Source organism: Cheilinus undulatus, linkage group 12, assembly GCF_018320785.1.
Source record: "Cheilinus undulatus linkage group 12, ASM1832078v1, whole genome shotgun sequence".
NCBI lineage: Eukaryota > Metazoa > Chordata > Actinopteri > Labriformes > Labridae > Cheilinus > Cheilinus undulatus.
Window position 1 is genome coordinate 8549471 of NC_054876.1, and position 19682 is coordinate 8569152.

The following is a 19682-nucleotide window of genomic DNA, read 5'->3' on the forward strand; positions in this document are numbered from 1 at the left end:
CCCTGTATAACACATATCCATTTACAAAACAGAGAGCTCATAGCTTACAGTAAAATGGAAACCAGAGTGCCTTGGTACAAACCTTTTATTTATTTATCTGCATGGCACGCACTAACAAATTGTATTAAATTTTGGATTAAAAATTGAAATATTAAAACATCTTATGATTTATAAATGTAGCTCAGCTGGTAGAGCAGGGGCCCCATGGTGCAACCACCAATCAACAACCATTCAGTCCATGCCATTCCTCTGTCTCTGCTCCGACATTTCCTTTCTTTCCACAACACTCTTTATCTTTTAAGATAAACCTATATATAATAAAACAATAATTGTTCCCCTCTCATTATGACAGCTTTAGTCGTTAACCATTTATAGCTATGAAATGCAACAAAGAAATACAGAAACAATAAAATCCCATGTCTCTGTGATGGTTACAGCTGTGGCTCCACATGTCAAACAGACAGTGATCCCTGCGTTTTGCAGTGTCAGCTTCTTCTCTTCACTCCAAGTTAAGCCTCCGTGTGATCTCTCCAGCTGGGGTTCTTCAGCCTAAAACTACAGCGCTCAGAGAGGAGGCGAGGACAGAGGGGGCGGGGCTAGAGCCTTCACTGGTAGAACCATGATTGGACTATAGAGCTCAGCAAAGATTAAGAAAATAATGAAGAAATAAGACATTTAATACAAGAAGATATTCATTTAAAGGGTTGGAACAAAAATTTGCACTACAAAAAGATTTGAAAGTGATCACTGATTCAGTTGGTTAGTCATATCATTCCTCTGTTTTGAGCCCTCACAGTTAACCCTCTGTCACCACATTTTCAGTTACAGGCTAGTATCATACTGCTTCCTTGGTGCATTGGACCATTAGGAGAATAACTGGTATTCAGAGGCAGTTTTAATCATCTGAAGGCCCCAGGCAAGACGAGCCCATCTCCACTTTGTTTAAACCAAGTGAGGGAAATATTTCTAAAGTGTCTCTTTTCAATTAACAAAGCCACAGAGCAGCAAAACTACAGTACCCTGATGTGATCTAGAAGAACTTTCTCATCACCTCACATTAATAACAATAGAACTGAAATGCTCTACAGATGTCAAATATGAATCAATTGTTTTTAAATCTGTTCAAGTCAATATTACCACTGGTTTTTTTATGTGATTGTTCCATATAGATCCTCCTTGCCTAATTTTCTTGCCTAAAATGAAGCTATTTGTTTGTTTGTTTGTTTTTTTTGTTGTTGTTTTTTAAGGGCTAAGACCTTGTAAAGGAGTCCAGGTTTAGGCCTTGGTAAAGGGTCTAGATCAGGCCTATTCAATTAGAAGCCTGGGGGCCACATGCTGCCCAGAACCAACCCCCAAGTGGCCCAGTCTGTGGTCATGCCAGAGATGCAGAGGGCAACCTGTTTTGCAAGTTTTCATAAATTCCCACAGTATTTCAGACCGTGAATGCAACACTCCTTAGCCAGCAATATTGACAGAAGAAGCCCAAAATACGGAGTATAAAACATGTCCTTTTCAACTGTAGCTACAACTGTGCAAAATTAGTTTTTATGCACTTGAAGACATGCCTGGGTAAGATGTGACCAAAATTATTATTTAGAAAACTTCATTTTATTTTTTCATTCTATTTATTCTGTTTTTTTTTTTTTAAGTGAAAAAAAAAACCATTTCTGCTTCCTCAGATTATGGTCAAATACAGCTCTGTTGTGTTTTTATGCTTTTTTTGATGTGCTTTTGTCATGTTGCCAAATTTCAAAGGGAGACTATGAAAAAAAAGTGCATATTTTTCATCAAACTGGTCTGTATTGGTTCAAAATTTGACATCACCAGCTGCTTACTGGAGCCCAACATGTCTAGCCCAGCTATATTTCTTGATTTTAAAATTTGGCCCAGTTAAATTTGTAATTAAATAGCCCTGGTCTAGAGTTCATTCACAGGGAGTTATTTTGGATGAACTACTTTGATGCTTGATTATTCAGCTGAGCACCTTGTCTGTCCATCTTTTATCTACACCTGCTATCCTGTTCAGGGTTGCAGAGGGCTGGAGCCAGTCCAAGATGTGGTTGCCAGTCAATCACAGGGCTGACATACAGCATAAAGACATACAACTAGGGTTGGGTTTACTGATACCTATGCTTAATAGATACTTTTTACACAATGCTGGTTCCTAAAAGGGTCCCTGAATCATTACAGTTTAGAGAAAAAAAAAGTGTGTTGAAATGCAGGATAATAAAAGCTGTCAAAGCATCGTAAATGATTCTCAGAAATATCTTTATCAAATGTCCATCTGACATGGAATAAGAAAAGGAAACCTGTGTAACTTCCATAGCTTTCTTCTTGCCTTTCATTTGGGGTGGCAGAGGTTGAAATGAAGTATTGATATCTGAGTTGCAATTCGTTCTGGTAGATATCCAATGTCGGCACCGGTACCATGCCCGTACCAGAGTCGATGCTCATCCCTACATTCAACCAGGCATGCTCACATTCTCACCAATTCAGTCATCGATCATCGTAACGGGCCTGTTTGTGGACTGAAGGAAGCCAGAGTGCTCAGAGAGAACTCACCTGAAAGGGAGAACATGCAAACAGCCCTAACGTCTGCACTGCTGTGCAGCCAAATCAATCACCATGTTTGCATTCTAAATACTCACCTTAGTCACTGGAATTATTTTTAAAGTATACTTCACATACCATGCCCACCTATAATGACTTTATCTTGAGGCCTCTTGGTGCAGAAGGCGAAGTTCATGTTAAAATTTTTGAACTCCCAATAAAAGTCTATATCCAAACAGGAAGTCACATAACGTTTTAAAGAGAGTAGAAAATTTTAAAAACGACACAAAAACTGTTAAAAATAATAGCAAGCACTCTAGAAGCCTGATTTTGTAGTTTGGATGGAAATTTCAGACAATGGGCTATAAAAACTGAGGGGCCCATCATCCCAGGACTCTTTGCAGCACTTCACTCTTTTATCTGATAGATGGATACCTTAGGAAAAAAACTGCGGGGGTGTCCACAGATAATAAAAGCTCCCGTGACCATCCTTCTCATGAGCCATTCCATTGCCAGTAGAGTAGAAAATGGTTATTGTTTTTTTCCTTCCTTCAGTGTCGTCTGGATAGGAATGCTGCAGAAAGCCCAGCAGTACCCGAAGAAGGACACACAACTCTCCTCCTGCCACCAGGAAAATGAATGCCCTGCTCTCGTCTAAGCTGGATCTTGACAGTATAAGATTAATCACTGGGTGGAGAAACTGGAGGAAACATTAATGGACTGACCTCTGCTCACTCCTGGACCTCGTTGAACATCAGACTCTAATCACAAGTGATCACAAGAGACTTGCCGTGGTCTTACGTTTTGTTGATTTACTTTGCTGTGTCCGTTTATATCCTCTACAGTGCCTTTACCTACACAAACACAACTGCCTCTAGAATTAAAGTCCAGCCACTGGGTTTCTGTGTGGTGAAATAACTATATAGAGTTTTAGTCTCCTTGGCCATGACAGGAAGTGAACAGGAAGTGTTATTTGTTCATTCTTTTGTCATTTGCAGACCCTAGGCCACACCAAGGAGCCTCCTTTGTCTCTCCTTCCCCATCTTAGTCACCTGATGGTGTGGCAATCTTCCCTCCTCCTCACACACATATACCTCCACACACACACAGATTCACCACTTTTGCTTGTAAATGTTTGTTTTGTTGCAGTTCAGTTTTATGCTAGTTCTGCTGAAATAAATGTCATTGCTAACAGTGATACTGCTTTGATAAATTCAGTATTTAAAGACTAGCTGTCTGTGATTATAGTGCATACACATTGTAAGAGTCTGCTGGCTGAGGTCAGCATACAGTTTCACACCTTTAATTTATTTAACCCTCTGAGAACGACGTTGTCATTTAAGACCAGGAGGGACACATGCCATTCAAAGCTAAATAACTCTTCAACCATAAATCGCAGTTGTACCATATAACGCCGCTATCCACACCTCCGTAGCTCTTACAGAACGTTTTCTAGGGAGCCTGCCTTTGGCTGACTTTTCAGGGTCTTTAAAGATTAAATCACAATCAATATTGAACATCTTTTTAACATTTTTCAATAGTTTCTGCAGGTAGCAGCTTAGCATGCCACCGCATTGTCTGTTTGTATCCCAGAATGCATTGCGGCTGGGCTGTGAGATCAGTGGTAGGCTGTTCGTTTTCACGTCATGCTAGGAGAAGAAAGCCTGAATGGAGAGAAACAGACACAGAGAGGCTGTGATGTGTCCCTCAGAGTCACTGCAGACAGGAACTGCTTTAAATAGTGACTCAAATTCCCAAAAGTCCAAGGACCTTTTTTTATATATACATTTTAAAACTCACTGTCACAAAATTATCTTTTCAATTCTTTGGTCCAAAAGAGACAAGTTTGTGTTTCCTGTGTTCAGTACACAGCAATCTTTGAGTTTTCATTTCTGATTAGGTTTTGTGTTTGTCTTTATAATCCCCAAACTTTTTAAAAATTCAAGTCACATTAATGCAACACAGATATTCTTAAAGCTTGGGTAGTCCTGAAAAAAAAAGATGTTTAAAGTTTGTGCACCACAGGGTTGATGTTTTCAAGTTTTTTAAGACAAAAAGTCCAGGAGAGACACAATGGTTAAAAAAGGGCTCAGAAGGCTAAAAAAATATTTATTCATTATTTATAATATTAGTTTTCAAGATTTAACTCGAAGACTGATTTTTTCTTCTTTTGGGTTTGTTGCTCAGTCTCTTTAGGGTGGTGCCCTGTTATTTATCAATCCTGATAGATAAATGTATTTATTTACATTAATAAGTTTAATAATAATTAGTAGGGCTGTCAAAAGATAACATTTTTAATCACAATTAACCTCAGAATTTCTGCCATTAATCGCAATTAATTGCACTCTTTTTATCCCCTTTCAATATTATTATTTGTATTATTTATTTATTCTTTTATTATTTTTATTTTAATATTACTATTTTTAATTTTAACTGTTTTTGTGTCTGTTTTAAAATTTTCTACTCTCTTTAACATGTTTTTTGACTTCCTGTTCGGATACAGATATTGGGAGTTCAAAAATTTAGACATGAACTTAACTGCAGGAAAAGGGAACTTATTATGGATTGAAAATTAAGAAATAAAACATTTAAAAGGTTCAGATGACTGACTTGTCCACTGAGCTGTCTGTGTAGTTTCAAATTAATATGAGACATTAAGGAGCAGTGTTGGCTTATTTTTATGACTGCAGGGAGACACTGATGTGGATTAACTGTGTATTGAAAGAGACAATAAAGCATGTGATTAACCACGATTTTTAAACTAATTATTGACCATGTTTAATCGGGATTAACTTGATTATTCTTGACAGCCCCAGTAATAAGCATTAACATTTTAACAATTACCAAAATCTAGCATTATAAATCCAAACAACAGTCACAGTTTGGTTCATACCTCCATGGGGATCATGGTGTTGTACGGTAAAAAAGCACAAAGTGTCAGATTTTAAGTTCTAGGTTTCCCCTCCTTATTTCTTTTATCCAATACAGCAAAATAAATAAATAAATAAATAATTGGCCAGTCTGATGGGGTTTGCCTCTTTTACTATTTCAATATTAGACTGCATATATATTAAACATTACTTGATGATGATTGATGCAAGTGACCAGAAAACTGGTTAAAATCTCTGCAGGAAATGCATGTAGAATAAAACATATATCTACTTTTGTCACATTCCATTTTTGGCACCTTGTTCAGCATGTTTCAGTTCAGGACACTACAACACAGAGAGAGGATAAGGTCAACGCACTGAGCAGCAACCAAGGAGTGGCCAAGTTCCACCTGAGACTGAGAACTCTAGTGATTTAATATCCATCCCAGATGTACACAGGGATTTGGGCAGCGTGAGTAGCTGGGGTAGCTACAACTTACATGCTGGTAGTGTAAACTTCATCATAAAGGAGAACATAATGTTCAAATAAAGTTAGATGTGAATGCAGCGCTAGTGCGACCATAACAGAACTGCTTGTAAAAAGTTCTGGTTTGACTTTTACGGTCTTCATCTATGCTGTTAAAGATGGCAAAAGACCAAAATAACAAAAATTGCACCACTCATTAAGCAGTTGAAGATGTTTAACCTGCCACTTTTCACCTTGTATTCATAACTCCCTTGTCTTTCCTGCTTCATTACACATTCCTGATCTTAAATCACAGGCCATGGCTTTAGCAGGAGGCTCGATTACTCAGCATGACATCCATATCTGCCTTCCACGTCTCAGGTCCACAACAAATTAAGATTAACTTTCTTCCACACTCAGCGGATGTCATAAACAACATCCAGGTGGAGTGGATTCTTCCCCCTGATCAGACGGAGAAATATGAAGCTGTCGCCGGCAGCGCCTGGGAAATGATTCTGAAAATGTAAAGTAATAACGACGGCTCAGCACAGACCTGAAGTAATGAGAGCTGTACCTTTCTGAACAGTTTGAAGCTGACAGCTGGCTTTGTTTATGGTTCGTGTGCCTGATTCAGAGATTTTTCTGCTCTCAAATTCATTTACAGGGGAGGAAGAGTGCAGTTATTCTTGATTTGTCTCATATACCTCTGAGATTTCTTGGCACAAAGGACAACAATGTGGTCTTAATGCCAACTCTCACTATTTGAGGTCTGACAATAAGGCTGCTTTCAAATTCAGGGCTCGGGCCTGGATCAGAGTACTCCAGTGTGAATTCAAACGTGGTCTCAGGAATGATTCATGTGGACTCTGGCATGGCATACAGGAGATGAATGCAACCTTCCCCTGGTACAGGACTGAGAGTAGAAGCAGCTATACGCCTTAATTACAGCAACAAAACTTCTCTCACTGGCTAAAGCAGTTTGTAGATATTTTTCCAAATGCACTGTGGAAATTATAATAATCTAATTGACAAGTGGCCTGTTATAACTTACCTTAGGTATAACTCTAAATGTCTTGCCTCCTCAAGAGCTGTTGTATCTGTGCACCACTGGCCCATTTCATCCATTCTCACACCTTTTGCTTGCCATGGTTGCTTCTTCTTATTTCTTCTTCTTGGCAGATTTGCAGACTGGCTAAGATGTCATAAGATGAAACTTTGGTCATCTCCACTGCAATTACAGATTTCTAAAATTCAGACCTTATTTTTCACCTGCAATATCTTTAGGAGGGATATCTATCTGGTCTTGTAGGTGCATATATTCAGTCTATGAGAAATGTTTGATGAAAACCAGACAAATCTGCTTGGATTTGAGGTTTTGCAGTGTACACAACTTTTTTTTTATGCAACAAGAAGGACGGGGGTGCTGCTTTATCTACAATATCTTTAAATATATATACACTTTTTGTCACAAAAAAGCCAGGATGCAACTCCAAAAAAATTTGAAGCTTCAAAAGGTTGTAGCAATATATGACCTAAGTCCTTGGTTCCCCACCTGGGGTCCAAGACCCCTTACGGTGGTCCCAGAGTTTTCAGGCGGGTCTGGGGCTTTGTCTGTTCACAGGTTTTTGAGCTAAGATTTTCACATTTAACTAAAATAACGCTAAAGCATTAATAGATAGCTCGTACAAAGGTCTTTTTGTAAGAATACTTGTGTTTAGGTCTATTTTGCTTGGATTGAAACAATAAAATTAAAATTGACATTTGTTTTTGACTGCAATGTATTTGCTTTTTCTTGTGTGTCAGTCTTGGAGGGGCTCAAGGGAAAAAAAGTTGGGAACCACTGGCTAACTTCTGTTACTTTAATACAGAGTCAGTACAATGACCTTGTCCTATTACTGTGGGCTGTAGTGTCCTTACCTGAACCATGCTTTACAAAATGACTGAAGAATCAGATGTGACACAAGTAGTAAAACTATTATTGGTATCTGGACTTCATGCATTTCCTGCAGGGATTTTAATCAGATTTTCCGTCCCTTCCATCAATCAGTATCAGGTAATGTTCAATATATATGCAGTCTGATATTAAAACAAAAAAAGAGGCGAAACCCCATCAGATCAGGCCAGCTCATTCGGGTCTTCTTGATGTACTGGATAGAGATTATCAAAGTTTCCATACTTCCAGGCTTTTTCAATACCAAGTGTTAAAAAATGGTCCTTTCATTTTTTGATAGAATTGAAAAGTACTAAAACATCAGAATCTCTAAAATCAAGATCAAACAGTTCTGTGTTGGTATTGATTTGTTAATGAGTAATTTAGGCTCAACACATTTTGTTGTGCGTTCACAAAACCTTTTATTAAGCTCTGTGGTGTAGCTTGCTAACCAGCAGTTAACCAAATGATCTGTTTCTTTGTTTCAGTGTTTTTAGAGCTCATTACCACATGAGGGACTTTTAGGTGGTGGAGCACTTGAGACCAGAGTCTGTTTCGTTTTAGTGTGAATGCAAAGAAACTGGGGCCCACTTGGGGAGGTGGTCTCGTTCGGATTCAAGTGAACTGTGGCATGGTTTAGATGAGATGTGAATACACCCGCACCCGTGGACAGAGCGTCATATCAGCTCTATGACATCATAGCACTCGCTATCTTTCAGGTAGCTGTAAGCTCTCCCTACCAAGAATGAACTGTTTCTGTGTCTTTAAATATTACTGAGCTTTCTGACTCCGCCCCTGACCACGCCCCTCTCAGGAAACGGATGGCTTTATGGTTGTGGCTCTCCTGATCAGGAAGATCTCGGAGGGCAGAACTTTCTTCCAAGGGCCAATCGAACCAGGGGGCGGGGCTAACTCCCCACCTGACATCATGAGGGGAAAATCTGAGAATTGCTTGTTTCAGCACACATTTTCGGAAAGGTGGAGAAAGAGGGGGAGGGAGGGAATGGATTTTGCTGAAAGCAAAGCTAAAGGAAAAAAAAATTAAAAGATGTTACACTCACTGAGAAAGTGTTCAAATGTGCTAGTGCTGAGTGCCTGAAAATGGATTAACTTGGAAAAGGGCTCCATAGTGAAAAGCTCTTAAAACACCTTTAGCTCCGTGTAAACGTGCAAAAAGACACTTTTTGAAAACGCACCTGAACACTACGGTTGCATTAAGTTGTCATGCGCCAGTATCACAGCAGTCTGAACAGAGCCATTGCACCTCGAACCAAGCTGTCTGGTGTAGTTACCTGTAGTAGTGTGTGTATCGATATTTACAAAGTACTCATTTGGTATCGAGTACTTTTTAAGAGTATCAATATTAAATGAGTACTTTAATAAAACGTCTAACCATGTACCTCATTTGTTTGCTTGTAGCCATTCTCCTCTGTCTGTTGTGCCAAAAGTCCGCTGTAGCACTGCTCTCTGTGTCATGTGACTGTGGCAACCAATCAGATGGAACAAACGTGCACATACACCCTCAAGGCATCAGAACACACACAGTAATTCTGAGTCCTCATGTCAGTATCAAACTGGAGAGAACAGCATAAATAAACTACTGCAGCTTTGTGCTAGTAGCCCTCAATGCAATGTGCAGTAGTGGGCGGTGACAATGAATGTTTGACATTGCCCACTGTCAAGCGTTGGGCACCGCCCACTTTCAAGCTGTCATCCAATCAGACATTTGGTCTACATCATTACGCCATCATCACCATTGATCAATGTCATTACATCTGCTTTCAAGAAACAGGAAGTAAACAGTACGCTAGGAAAATGATTCTGAATGGAAATGACTCATCTAAAGAAAACATTTTGATATGTTTTATATATGGATATAATTCATGTTTTAATTAGCTTTCATCTCCACATACGGCATTCACATGTTTGAACATGCATTTTCTTTGTTTTATTCATTGTATTCAGTTCAGGATAGCTAGCAGGCTAACCAGCTAGCGCCATGAGATGACTGCTACAAATGAACACAAATATTTACTGAAGTTATCATTTATCCTCAAAAATCGATTACACCATAGTTTATTATATATATATATATATATATATATATATATATAGTGTCACACACTCACAGATAGATTTATGTGATTTTTAATATTCAATTATTTAAACCTTTTTTTAACACATAAAATTCAACTGTCAATCTATTCCACTTTTATTGTTGTTAAGCCTTCAATCATCATGATTTTTGTCAGATACTCTTTGTTCCATTTAGCACTTCTGAATATTGTTTTATTGGTGAGTCGCAAACTATCTTTATCAGTGCTATTTTCCTCGTACCCCGCAGGTTTCATAGGAAGGGTAAGGCAGCACTGAGTGGGTGATGCTCAATGTTGAGCTCTGCCCCCTATTGCACACTGCAGTGAGGGGCTTCTGCTTTGTGGGATAACTGTAATGAGTCAGCATTTTCAGTGTCTAACAACTTTTCATCTCAGAGTTATAAAAAACTGATACAAGAAGAGGATGTTAGAGTCAAGTCTAAGCTGCACCGCTGACTTTCCAACTAAAGACAGGCTGGCATTTTTCATTGAGCCAAAGGCACAGCTAGTACAAAAAAGACAGGAAAGAAATAAGTTCTGACTTTAATGCAAGTGTGATTTATTTTAATTGACTTTAAGAGCATGCTTCGAAAGCTGTTCCCCTTCATGACTGTTTACTAGTTTTTCCATCAATAATCTGACTGCCTTTTTCAAAAATCTTGATCGTTGTTTGCAGCATTTTCTCAAACCACACATTGAATAGTACACAGATTAATTCACTTATTTAAACAGTCCAACCATTAGGTACAGTAGGACCTACAAAATAGATAAAAACAAGTCCCGTATTACTAAAAAAAAAAAATATATATATATACAAATTAAGTTAAAATCCTGCATTGAAATATGTTTTAGTCTGAATACTTAGTTAATAGTTAAAGATAACTCATAAAAAAATGTCCAATTTATTAAGATTGATAAATTTATCAATTTTATAATTATGTATACTGCTGCTTTTATAAGTATCGGTATCGGTGATACTGGTCTTGTATTCATTTATTGGATCGATATTAAATTTTGCAGTATGGCCCTCCATTAGTACCTCTGATTCATCTGGTCAACTCATAGACTAGTGATGGGTGGTTCCTAAACGAGCCGGTTCAAAGGGCCGGATCTGGTTTGAGAGCTGTTTTATATTCTTATAACTATCATCATTATTGTTATCATTATTTTTATATAGATTGTGTGTGTCTGTGTAATTTTAAGATTAGTGGGGATGATCTTTTATCCTCTACCACAGGCACATCATGCATTAAGGACTCATGTTTGAAGGTGTAACATGAATGTTTTATGTCAGGTGGGTCATTCATCCCAGTCAGTGAGCAGATTTCATCTGACCCACAAGGTCTTTTGGGGAGACAGTAGATTTTGAAAAGTAATAACCTGATATTTTCATCAATTTAAAAAAAAAGAGCATAGTTGGAGTAAAATACCTGCCCGAATAACAGTCTTATGTGATCACACTGCTAAAATTGGCAGGTCAAATGAAGCCAAACTGCTGCCAAATGAAGAGCCGTTGAGAAGCTGAAAGAGCCGGCTGTTTTTTCTAAACCGAGCCAAATGAGCCGGATCCATGAAAAGAGCCTTAATTCCCATCACTTTCATAGACAGCTGGAGTAAGAACATTGCAAACAGATAAATGTGAAAAGGGGAAATTGTCGCTAATGTGAAAGCAGGCCAGGGAGAGGGGAGGAGGAGCGATCTCACCCAATGTGAAAGCACCCCAAGTATACTCTTCCTAATGATAAAAAAAAAAAAGAAAAAAAAAAAAGGTAGTTGAAAGTTTTACACTGGTGCAATTTCTGTGTGGATTCTAGCCACTGTTTTATAAATGAGACCCCTGGGCACCATAATGAAAACCTCTCTTGTGCTGACTTTGTAAAGTTGACAAAATCACTTCACATCCAACAACAGGGACTTTTTAATTCACAGAAAACGAGTCGACTTGTCCTCATTTCTGATGTCTTTATTTCTCTGTTTGTGTGTAAATGCATGTGTAAATGTATGTGTCCATCTCTGCAGGCTTGCATGCATAATTGAGTGTGCTTGTACAGAATACATGTGGGCAAACAGAACAATAACAGTTTGAATCACGATGGATTTAGAGTTAAAACTAGGAAAGAAACACAATCTGGATCGAATCACAAGCACGACATCTACAACTGAAACAAAGACACAGCTCAGAGAGGTTGACGGAGAGGAGACCTCCGACGTCGGGTTACAAATTAGACATTGATTAGATTTTAAAAGCAACAGTCGTTCAGCGTGAAAGCTCTGCTGTGTGAGATCGTTTTACTCAGTCAGAGGGAGACGCTTTTAAGAGACGTCCAGAGGAGAGAAACATGTTTGGATTATGACGCTCTGCTAAGACTGTCGGTGAAATCAATCACAGAGATGCATGTGGCTTTATATTCCTCCTGAATCAAAGTCAATCAGAGTTTGACGGTTAAAGAGAAGATGTTTTCACTTAACATGGATATTTTACACTGAATGTTACACAAGCAAAACTTCAAGCTGCTAAACTGTGACGTGTCTTTGAAGTAGAAAGAAACCAGAGCGAGCCAAATGAAAGGAAAGGTTTAAATACACACATTCAGAGTTTCATAAATTCATATATTAGAGCCATTATAAGTAATTTCACACAAACTTCTACAGATACCCCCAGGCTTCCCCCTCCCCTCACCTCCACCTTCAGGAACCCCACCCCCACCCTCCTTCTCAGTTCATGACGGTGCAGTTTGATTGACATGCAAGACTCGGCCCACGACGAGCAGGGACGCAGCTGAACGGCGTCCGCTCTACGACTTCACATCCTGCTTCTTTTTCTGGAATTTCCTGAACTGAGACTGGATGGTCATGGCGGCCTTCTCAGTCTCCGGGTCCTCCATGTCGATGTCGAAGTCCTCCGGGAGGTCGTTCTTCTTGTCGTCTGGAAAGAGAGCAGGAAAGATATTTATCAGATGTCAAGGGGTCAGATTTTGCCTTTACATAAACCTTTTTGTGAAGGTTTTTACTGACAGTCTTTGACAGAGTGACAGATGTCTCTTTTATTGCTTGGTAGGCACTTTTGGCTAATCTGCATGCTTTCTTTGAACTAAGCAGGTCAACATGGTGAACCTAATGACCCGCCCACTAAGTGCGACTTCCTGTCAGCTAGCTAGCTAGCATTCTGGTTGGCAGAAACATAGCTTCTGCCTGTCGAGCTATCTGTTAATAAAGGCAGCCTTCTGGAGGTAGTGTCTGCCTGTCAATCAAATGAGGAACCAATCAGTGCGCAGCGAGGTTTTTCCTAAATATAATCTAAACAATTGTGGTACAAACAAACAGAGTGGTGCAGCTGTTACATAATTTTGTAGGCAAACCCAGAAGTTAGCGTCACATGGTTTCCCTCGGCAACGAGCCTGTGGGATTTTTCAATGGTTTTTTTTGATTATTGCTGAAAATAAGGTCTGTGTCCAATAAAGGTTTATGAAACTTACACGTTTTGTTCATAAAGATAATCTTCATAAATTGATAATATAAGCATAAAATCTGGTTTGTTAATATAATGATGTAAGTAAAAAGCTAACGTCATGCTATATTGAACTACAACATGGCTGAGTTTCCGTTAGCCGGCATTTGCCGGTCATTGGCCGGTTTCAAGAGTGGATGTCCGGCTGATAAAAATATAACCGGTCAAAATGCCCATCAGAAAACATGCCAGTGACCAGATAAGTAAATAGTGAATACTTGCATTTTATATTTTGTGTAACCTAGAAGATACGTTGCGAGAATCCTTTAATATAAACTCAAAGTAGCTTAATCTCACTACACCTACTGTTCATGCTGTGCTGGGGTTGTTTATCTCCTCAGACAGCAAGCACATGGCTAATTAAGTTGTGTATGTATGCAAGATGACACGAATAATGTCAGACCAAGCCGCTCTCTGAGTGTGCTCAGCGCTGCTGGAGACTATGCAGGGAAAGTTTGACCAGAACATTCTTGTAAAGCAGAATTTTAATCTCAGTGAGGTTTTCCTGGTTAACCAAAGGCTTAATATCATCAGTGGTATGGAAGGATTTTGAGTTAGTCATCGCTGCATGAAGAGGCTGAAACAAAGAGAACTGTATAGCTGAGCGGCTTAAACACTGATACAGCAGCAGAGAGAGGGAGGCCTATGCCAAGCAAAGTTTTAGTGGACTGCGATAAATCTACCTATGATCGATCCTCAGATAACGTTGGATTGTAGTCAACACAGAATCACAGCATGCAGAACGGCATGGACCGCTTGGAGCTGATAGCGAGGGCTCCATCTCTCTTCCTCGTAGCTGGTTGTTAAAGCTCAGGATGTCCTGGCTAATTAGCAGAAGCAATCTTGGATAAGCCATCAATGAGGGGAGGACTGGACCGGACTATCCGCTGAGCTGTCATCTTTTCCAGACTAGTCCAAATAAACCAGGATGGCTGGATTTACTGCTTTAGGCGAATGGTGTAAATATGAAAATTATCTATTTATTTGTAATATTTAATCACAATTTAGTTTTTATTTTATTACGTGATGTAAAACAATACAGGGTAGGTGAACAATTTAACAATAGATATTTTTTATTAATGGCTCTCATCATTGGTTTGCTGGAGTCCAAAAGCCTTAGAAATGGCTCTACAACCCTTTCCAGACCCATAGATAGGAGGCAATGACTTTTTCCACATAGGGCCAGTTAGGTTTGGTTGGGATTTTTCCTTTTGTAAATTAACTCATCATTTAAAAACTGCATTTTGTATTTACTCAGGTTATCGTTGTCTTATGATAAAATTTGTTTGTTGATCAGGAACGTTGAAGTGGGACAAAAATGCAAAAAGAAAAAAAAAAGTCAAGGGGGAAAATTCACACCACTGTAACTGAATGAAAGAGAGGCAAACAGTGCTTCTTTTAAAGTTTGTTATCTCAAAGACATTAGTCTTGACATTAAAACACCTTTTCTGTGCTGTAGTGGAGAAACAGCAGGAGTGAAGACAGGTGAAGTCGGTGCGGACTTGAAGCACACATTCAGCAGAGGTGAGGTGTAATTAAAGCAAAGAAAAAAGGACTGGTGGAGGTGACACAGGGGTTGTTTATTAAAGCAACATATTCATCATGCAGTCTGCTGCTCCGTGCATGAAAGTGCTGACCTGCTGTGTGCTGTTTGTGCTCCAGCATTAATGAGGATTTCTCTAAATGTCCTACTTACGTTTGGATGGGACCTTTTGTTGACCTTGGAGCCCTTTGATGACACATGTGACAGCAGAAAAACAGATTCATATTTTATGATTGCAGAAGCTGCACAAACCTCCCTGTTTCCCTCTCACAGCTTCCTCCTCTACATTCACACACTCTCCACAGGCTCCGTGCCCTTTACACCACAGAGGACGTCAGACTTTATGAGCACACAGCACAGCGCACTGCTATGCATTGTGCTGCTGCATGTAGAAAAACAAACCTCCACAATGGATGATGAGAATATTTCCATAAGAGGTTTGTGAAAGGTCATGTTCAAATTGGTTCCTGTGAGATTTAAAGAACCTCAGAGTGCACAGATGATGATTGATGAAGGTTGGAGCTGAAGAATACAGAGCAGCTGAGCAACAGAGAGGTGACCGGAGAAGAAAACCTTTTAGACTCTGATTCATCCTCCAACAGTGAAAAGAAACATCTGTTCAAACTCTGACGAGACGTGTCTATAGGAGAAGGGTAGGTTATTGATTTTCAGACAGACAAGACTCGCTTCAAACAATCCTGTCAGGTCAGTGTGTTAGCTTGTGAGTTTAAAGGCAAGCTAGAAATGTATCAGCTATTGTCTACGTCGTTGGTTTCCAGGTTGCAGGGTCCAACCTGCAGATTTCTGTATGTGGCTATTTTGGAAAAAAAAGAAAAAGAAAAAAAGAAATACAGAAAACTCTTCAATGTCAAACTGAAAACAGATTTCTTCAATGCAATGTCAATTAATTAAAATGTCTTCTGTAGAATAACTGATTGCATAAATATTTGCCCCCTTTAAAGTGACTGACCTAATTCAGCAGAGGATTCACGGCTACTATTACACCAAAAAGAACAGCCCAGGCAACTCAGAAGAAAGGTTACTGAATAGAATAAGTCAGGGGATGATTAAAAAAAATCCAAGGCACTGAACATCCCCCAGAGTTCAGTTAAATCCATCATGAAGAAATGGAAGGAGTATGGCACACGTGTAAATCTGCCTAGATCAGGCCGTCCTCACAAACTGAGTGACTGTGCAAGAAGGAGACTGGTGAGAGAGGCCTTCAAGACACCTATGACTACTCTGAAGGAGTGCCAAGCTTCAGCAGATGAGAGAGACTCTGCAAACAGCAACTGTTGGTCAGGTTCTTCACCAGTCAAAGCTTCATGGGAGAGTGGCCAAGAGAAAGCCACTGTTGAAGAAAACTCAGATTAAAGACCCTGTAAAGTGAAATCCAAAGTTTTTATCTTAACTCTACACATGTTGGAATATGGTTGCTGTAAACATGTAAAAACACAGAGATATGCATGTGATTGAATTCTGGATTTAGACTGTTAGAAAGTTTTTCACCTCTTTTCTGGCTTGGTTTCATGTGGGCGGGGCCAATATGTGGACAATATGTGGGAATGACTCCGCCCCTCTAACACTACAATATAAAATCACAGAGCAGTTCATCTCAGTACAGTCTGTTGTTAGCTGATGTCACTGCCTTTATTGAAAGTTGACAGTCAGCTACACCTGTTTTTCTGTTTATTGTGAGGTAAATTTGCCAAATCTATCAGCCACAGTGGTCTATGGATCATTTAAAACATCATATCAGAGATTTGAGCCAGAAAACTGAATTCATCTCTTCTTCTGAGGTCAACAAAAGCATAAGAGGCAGGCTAATGGCGTGAGAGCTTTCCGCCATTCAAATTGTAACAGGGCTTCCCTAAGCTCCTTATGTTTATATAGCGGCTCACACATTTTTGTCACAGATGTTCTTAAAACCCATAAAATCCTTCCTTTCCAAATATGGTCACTTCTGGCTCCATTGAAACCAAAAGGATCATAAAAAATGTAAACCTTGACTTTTAAAACTGTAGTCAGGGGTGACAGCGCATCAGCGACGTTCACTTTTTATATTTTATTTCCTATGAATATTTAAAAGTCAGCACAGTTCAGCCACTCCTTTAAAACTAATCCAAAACATTCAAATAGTCAGAAGATGGAGAGAGGTAGACAGGGAGACCATGTGAAAGTGTCAAATAAAGGCAGTTCACACCTTTATCAAATTCAATAACCCTGCCTTAAACCTCCCCCGATCACAGCCGGGATGTTTCCCACTGGGCTGAGCGAGAGCTGTGATACTCTTCATCATCCCAGAAGTTGGGACAGAAATCCATTTCAACACGGGTCTAACAGAGTTATCAGCAGCCGCAGAGACACAGGGGAGGTGACATGAGGTCTCCAGGTACAGGAGGCTGCGAATGAGGCCGGGGAGTCATTATAAAGAGAGTATGCTGCTATTAACCTTCAGCATCAGCAGTGAAAGGAGAAGAACTTTGAGGAGAGGAGGAGATTACATTCAGTCAGTCCTTGGAGAGTTGGAGCAAACTGTATGCTGCCATGGAACCTAATTCTCTAAATGTTAATGTGGTGGAGTATTTGCATGCATTACTTAAACCTTTCACTGTAAATGACAAAAGACGAGGTCTTCAGCGCCTTCTTTTGTACCAAAGTGAAACCAAAATACCTCTTCTGTGGGTGCAGACTCACTGCTAGTTTGTAGAGCTGTGGTACTGACACCTTGCCAGCTAATCAAACACCTTACCGATGAACCCTCATAGGCTTAGAAATGATAGAAATGATCAGTTCATTTTTTAAATCATAAGCAAAACATGAGCTTAGTTCCAGTGTTGGATTCGTCGACTAAAACTAGGACTAAAAACGTTTGTCTGCAGCCTTTTTTTCCATGACAAAAACTAGACTAAAACTAACAAAAATAGATCTATGATGACTAAAACTGACAAAAACTAAGTTTACTTTTTGTCAAGATGACTAAAATAAAATATAATTTAGTTTTGTGGGACATTCAAAATCTGTGATATTTCTCTACTGTGGGTAAATCGATCAAAAAACAATACAGCTGTATCTATTCTGCCTCTCAGCTGTAGAAAGCAGGGACCCCAGGTTTAGCAGAGTGCAGAGAACACACTACCATGATTTGGTTCCAGATTTAGGCGAGAAAATAAATGCTTGGACTAAAAGTAAAGACTACAATGTGAGGACTTTTCATGGACTAAAACTAGACTAAAATGTTTGGAGTTTTCGTCAACTAAAACTAGACTAAAACTAAAAAGGATAGAAATTACTAAAATGTGACTAAAACTAAAATGCATTCATTTAAAGACTAAAAATAAAACTTAAATTAAAATAGCTGCAAAATTAACACTGCCTGGTTCACTATGAAGCTGCTGAATTTCTGTTTATAATCTAAGAGGAACAGAAAGCAGTCTGCTCTGAGTGCTGAGGTCAGATCTTGCCAATTCACCCTGGGCTGATATGGAAGTACCCCCCTATCCCAGTGCTTCAGGGACAGGTCTTTTGTTGTTAAAGTAACTTGCAAAGCTGCCTTAGTTTTTCTAGCATCTGTGCTAAACTTTTCTAACAAATAACTCGGTCTGTTTAAAGATTAATGGAATCATTTCTCTAGTTAATCACAATTTCTCCCTTTTTGTTTGATTTTGGACTTCTTTACTCCTTTTAACATGACTTCATATTTTGAGACAGACATGCTTTTATTTTGAAAGAAAATAAGGATAGGAGATTGTGACACCAAGACAAAATACCTCATTAACTAATCATCTGCACCCTGATAAAACAAGGTACTGATGACTTGTCTTGTCCACTAAGCTGTCGGTGAGTTTTCAAAGTGAAATGAGACATTAAGGAGCAGAGGTACACTTGTGCTGCGTTCCTTTGTCGTCGTAACTTGTATTCTGACTTTTTTTTCTGACTTTCGAGCAGAAGAGGGAAGTGTGGAGGCAGTTAGGAGAGAGCGGAGCTGAGGGATGAAGGAGGTATGCCTAAAGAGAGCATTTTCTTTGGAGCAAAAATCACCGCAAAGTCACAAAGTAAGAATTTAACGTGGGCGAGGTAGGGTTTATGACCACTACTGCCAGCCAGTAAAGGGAGATCTTTATGCTTTAGTTTTACATTTGGGGAGCCCACATTTTTGAATACAGTCTGTAGTTAAAAAAAAAAAGGAAGAAACACAAATCTGATAAGAATATACTGATATTTTTAAAATTATATGAAGCATCTGTTAAAGCTGTGGGTCAGAGAGGAAGTGTCAGACTCATTGCCACCTGTCTCCCCTGATCTGCCCTCTGTTGGTCGCACATTCATTTAAAAAAAAAAAGCCTTTCTTTGTCTACTCTCATTAACCACAACGGCTGCTCTGTGCTTAACACAGTTTATGAATTTTAAAGGAATTCTGCTGAGAACTGCAAGCCAAAATTTACTCTTCATAACTCGGGGGATTTGAATTACAGCAGTATGCCAACAAAACCATGGCCCAGTTTAAAAAGTAGGTCTTCATTTAATACTGGTGACAAAGAGGAAGAATAACCACCATGGCAGGCTGTTGCTCGTACGAGAGAGTTGTGTATAGCTTAATTTTATCTATATATGTAAAGGGATGAAGACGATAATTCTTTTAGATAGCCAGAGAGTAGTTTTCTACATTTAACACTATATGGAGGTTTATACATCCTTATGACAGTGTTTTAAATTCTT

General features: G+C 39.2%; 1 protein-coding gene across 1 annotated transcript in view; it reads right to left on the reverse strand.

Annotated features, from left to right (window-relative positions):
• Window positions 1-12624: 12624 nt before the first annotated feature.
• The window catches only part of pcp4a (Purkinje cell protein 4a), a 59073-nt gene continuing 52015 nt past the window's right edge, over window positions 12625-19682 (reverse strand). The window contains exon 3 of the mRNA XM_041801977.1: window positions 12625-12838. Within this exon, the coding sequence (XP_041657911.1) occupies window positions 12708-12838 (131 nt within the window). The 3' untranslated portion in view covers window positions 12625-12707. The remainder of the gene's footprint in view (window positions 12839-19682) is intronic.